The sequence below is a fragment of the Zingiber officinale genome, chromosome 8A (assembly GCF_018446385.1).
Source record: "Zingiber officinale cultivar Zhangliang chromosome 8A, Zo_v1.1, whole genome shotgun sequence".
In the NCBI taxonomy this organism is placed as follows: Eukaryota; Viridiplantae; Streptophyta; class Magnoliopsida; order Zingiberales; family Zingiberaceae; genus Zingiber; species Zingiber officinale.
In genome coordinates this window covers 32,507,804-32,512,478 of record NC_056000.1, presented here as the reverse complement: position 1 = coordinate 32,512,478, position 4,675 = coordinate 32,507,804, and the positions used below count along the sequence as shown (strand labels likewise).

The following is a 4,675-nucleotide window of genomic DNA, read 5'->3' as shown; positions in this document are numbered from 1 at the left end:
AGGAAGATTGGTTGACTCAACTAGGCCAAAAAACTAGCGGGTCGGATGCTTTGCTCTACTAGGAAAATTGGTTGGCTCAACTAGGCCAAGAAGATTAACAGCTCGGATGCTCTGTTCGGTTAGGAAGATTAGTTGACTTAACAAGGCCAGGAAGACTGGCGCGTTGAATGCTCTACTCTGCCAAGAAAATTGGTTGGCTTGACTAGGCCAGGAAGACTGGCGGATTGCATGCTTTGCTTTGCTAGGAAGATTGGTTGACTTGATTAGGCTAGGGAGATTGGCGAGTTAGATGCTTTGTTCTGTTAGGAAGATTGGTCGGTCAACTTGGTCCTAGAATATTGCCCGTCGGCTCGGGTGTGGGTTGGTCTTGGAATACTGTCGGTTGGCTCGAGATGATTTTTGATCTTCTTGACTTTGATCCAATTCAGTATGTCGTTTTGACCTTCTTTACCCTCGCGACAACTTTAATACACATCGTATTACAAATATTTTCTTTATGTCTAGTTGAAAAAAATGTGAGTTTGATTGAATAGATAGTTTATTGTTTAATTGAATTACCCAAACTGGCTAGATTAAGTTTGGACAAAACTTAGTGTACAATTCAAGTTTCAGACTTATTTATGCGATGACTTGGATAGATAATCTCAAGTTGCCAAGTAGGATCGATGAGCTGCTTGAGATGAGTGTTGAGCAGAGAGGCGAGTGAGATGAGTGTCAAGTAGAGCGACGAGTGCTTGGCAAAGCGGTGAGTGAGACAAGTATTGAGCAGAGCAATGATAAGAGAGCTGTGCCAAGCAGACTGCGCGAGTGAAACGAGTGTCTGGCAAAGCAGTGAGTGAGATGAGTGTCGGGCAAAGCGGTGAGTGAGATGAGTGCCTAGTAGAGCGGTGAGGGAGACGAGTGCTGAGTAGAGCGGTGAGCGAGATGAGTACTGAGCAGAGCAATGAGCGAGACGAGTGTTGAGTAGAGCGGTGAGGGAGACGAGTGCCGAGTAGAGTGGCGAGTGAGACTAGTGGCGAGTAGAGCGGTGAGTGAGACAAGTATCGGGCAGAGCAACGAGTGAGACGAGTGTCGAGCAGAGTGGTGATGAGAGAGTAGTGTTGAGTAGAGCGGCGATGAGAGAGCAATGCCAAGCAGAGTGCCAAGCGAGATGAGTGCTGAGCAAAGTGACGAGTGAGACAAGTGTCGAGCAGAGCGGTGAGTGAGACGAGTGTTGAGCAGAGCGACGAGTGAGATGAGTTCTGAGCAAAGCAGCGAGTGAGACGAGTGCCGAGCAGAACGACTAGCTAGACGAGTGCCGAGTAGAGCGACTAGTGTCAAGCAGAGTGACGAGTGAAAGAAGTGTCAGACAGAGCGGTGATTATGATGATTGTCGAGCAGAGTGACAATTATGATGTTTTGATTGAAGTTAGTCAAGAGTTATGTTTGAACGAGCTAATGTAGGGGGGCCCTGCCCTAGTGAGTTGAGGTTGGTCGCGTGAGCTATACACGCTTATAACTCATCGTTGGGATATGAGTCTGGAAGGTGCGTGTACTATACACACTTATAACTCATCATTAGGATAAAAGTCTAAAAGGTACATGAGCTATGCACACTTATAACTTATCAAGAAGATGAAAAATTGGAAGGTGCATGCACCATACATGCTTATAACTTATTACCGCTCTACAATTATGAAGCTTTGATCGAAGTTAGTCAGGAGTTATGTTCACCATATCAAACACGATCAAATATGTCGTTATCATTATAATTGTACAATTTATATCAATTAATTTTGATTAAATTACTACTTTGACCATTTTAATAAGAAGTAAAATGTTGACTAAGGACATTACCAATTGAAGATAACTACAATACGAAACGGCCTTTTTATTTGCCTAATATTAAATAAAAGAAATTGATAAAGAAAACTAATTAAATATGATAATCATCAATTATTTTTTATTAATTTATTAATAATTAAAAAAATCACTTCTGGTGCAACGCAAACTCTATAAAAACAGTTTTATTCAGAGATTTGAGCAGAGCAACTCTTTCTTCTTCTCGTTGGGTGTTGGAACACGTACCCGATATCCCCGCTCATATCGTAACAGATCGCTGCTATTCCGGCGGTCTCTTCCGTTATAAACACACCATGTCCCGTTTTCAAGATAAGATATCTCCCCTCGACCGCCGCTCCTCCCCCATGGACGACTCCGACGACGTCCCCCGCCCTGGCGCCCTCCAACATCACAGCCCCCGCGTCGCCTCCTCCTCCTCAGCCTCAGACGCCTCCGTCCCCCTCGGCCGGCTCTTCAGGCCCGTCGGTGGCGCCCACCACGTCGTCGTCCAGCTAGGGAACGTCGCCGCCGACGGGAAGGGTATTGGGGAGGAAGACGGCGATCTGGCCATCTCCAGCTCTCTTCCTTTCGTCCTCGCCTTCTCCAATCTCACCTACAGCGTCCGCCAGTCGCGGAAGGGGTGCTCTCTGTTTTGGCGCAGCGACGCCGGCGAGGAACAGGGGAGGAAGGTTCTGCTGAATGCCATCTCCGGCGAGGCCCGGGAAGGCGAGATCTTAGCGGTTCTGGGGGCGAGCGGGTCGGGGAAATCCACCCTGATCGACGCGCTCGCGAACCGGATCGTGCGCGAGAGCCTCGAGGGCTCCATCACCCTCAACGGTGAGAAGCTCGAGGGGCGGCTTCTCAAGGTGATCTCCGCCTACGTGATGCAGGACGACCTCCTCTACCCGATGCTCACCGTGGAGGAGACGCTCATGTTCTCAGCCGAGTTCCGCCTCCCGCGCTCCCTCTCGGCCGCCAAGAAGATGAGCAGAGTGCAAGCTTTGATCGACCAGCTCGGCCTCCGCGCCGCCGCGGGGACAATCATCGGAGACGAGATCCACCGCGGTGTGTCTGGCGGCGAGCGGCGCAGGGTGTCGATCGGCATCGACATCATCCACGACCCGATCTTGCTGTTCCTCGACGAGCCGACCTCTGGCCTCGACTCCACCAGCGCTTACATGGTGGTGAAGGTGTTGCAGAGGATCGCTCACAGCGGGAGCGTAGTGATCATGTCGGTACACCAGCCGAGCTACCGCATCCTTTGCCTCCTCGATCGGCTCCTCATCCTCTCCCGGGGTAGCACAGTCTACGTCGGCCCGCCCACCGGCCTCCACCCCTTCTTCTCCGACTTCGGCCAGCCGATCCCCGACAACGAGAACCCCACCGAGTTCTCCCTCGACCTCATCCGCGAGCTCGAGGCCACGCCGGAGGGCGCGCAGTCTCTCGTCGAGTTCAACCGCGCACGCCAAGCACTACCCGTCGTCTCCCCCGGCGGCGGCGAAAAATCGTTTGTTTCGCTGGAGGATGCCATCGGCGCCAGCATCTCGCGAGGGAAGCTGGTCTCCGGCGCGGAGGGCACGATGACGACGGCGGCGGCGGTGCCGAAGCACGCGAACCCGTTCTGGATGGAGACGCTGGTACTGACGAAGCGGTCCTTGGTGAACACGCGGCGGATGCCGGAGCTGTTCGTGATGCGACTCGGCTCGGTGCTCGTCACCGGGTTCATCCTCGCCACCATCTTCTGGCGCCTTGACGACACGCCCAAGGGCGTCCAAGAGCGGCTCGGTTTCTTCGCCATCGCCATGTCCACCATGTTCTACACCTGCGCCGACGCGCTCCCTGTTTTCATCCAAGAGCGTAACATCTTCATGCGGGAGACGGCCTACAACGCCTACCGCCGCTCCTCCTACGTGCTCTCCCACTCCCTCGTCGGCTTCCCACCGCTGGTTCTCCTCTCGATAGCCTTCGCCCTGACAACGTTCTTCGCGGTGGGGCTCGCCGGAGGGTTGCAGGGGTTCGTCTTCTTCGTTCTGATGGTGCTGGCCTCCTTCTGGGCGGGGAGCGGGTTCGTGACGTTCCTGTCGGGGGTGGTGCCGCACGTAATGCTCGGCTACACGGTGGTGGTGGCGATCCTGGCTTACTTCCTTCTCTTCAGCGGTTTCTTCATCAACCGCGACCGGATCCACGACTACTGGATCTGGTTCCACTACCTGTCGCTGGTGAAGTACCCATACGAGGCGGTGATGCAGAACGAGTTCGGGCGGGCGGGGAGGTGCTTCTCGCGGGGGGTGCAGATGTTCGACAACACGCCGATGGAGGGGCTGGCGGAGGCGACGAAGGAGAGGGCGCTGGCAGCGATCAGCGGTGCGCTGCGCATGAACATGACGTCGACCACCTGCATTACCACTGGCCCCGACGTGCTGCGTCAGCAGAGCATCACGCAGCTGGGGAAGTGGGGCTGCCTCTGGGTGACGGTGGCGTGGGGCTTCTTCTTCAGAGGTCTCTTCTACGTCACCCTCCTCCTCGGCAGTAAGAACAAGAGACGATAGATTTTTCATTATCTGTTTTTTTTTCTCCAAATATGTTTTTTCTTCAATATTTCAAAATTAAAGATACCAAATATGTGATTTTATTTAAGTTTGGTTTAAACTTAATTTATTTAGATATTATAAATTTTCAATTAAACTTGTTTAATTATGTTAAACTTTTATATTTTAAGTTTTTTTAATTAATTATTGAATTTGATAATAAAAATTTATTTATTTATTATTTAGTATGTTAATAAGAGTTTTGTTGATGAATAAATGTATACGTTTATTTTTGAATGAATATTCAAATCATTTATAGTCGTATT

General features: G+C 51.3%; 1 protein-coding gene across 1 annotated transcript; it reads left to right on the top strand.

Annotated features, from left to right (window-relative positions):
• Nucleotides 1-2,025: 2,025 nt before the first annotated feature.
• Nucleotides 2,026-4,455, top strand: LOC122008342 (ABC transporter G family member 5-like). The gene has a single exon (XM_042564054.1). The coding sequence runs from the start codon at nt 2,136-2,138 to the stop codon at nt 4,368-4,370; it is 2,235 nt and encodes a 744-aa protein (XP_042419988.1). The 5' UTR covers nt 2,026-2,135; the 3' UTR covers nt 4,371-4,455.
• The last annotated feature ends 220 nt before the right edge of the window (nt 4,456-4,675 follow it).

Bases quoted from the DNA above. Each gene is read 5' to 3' on its own strand.
- LOC122008342 (XM_042564054.1), top strand. From the start codon at position 2,136: ATGTCCCGTTTTCAAGATAAGATATCTCCCCTCGACCGCCGCTCCTCC.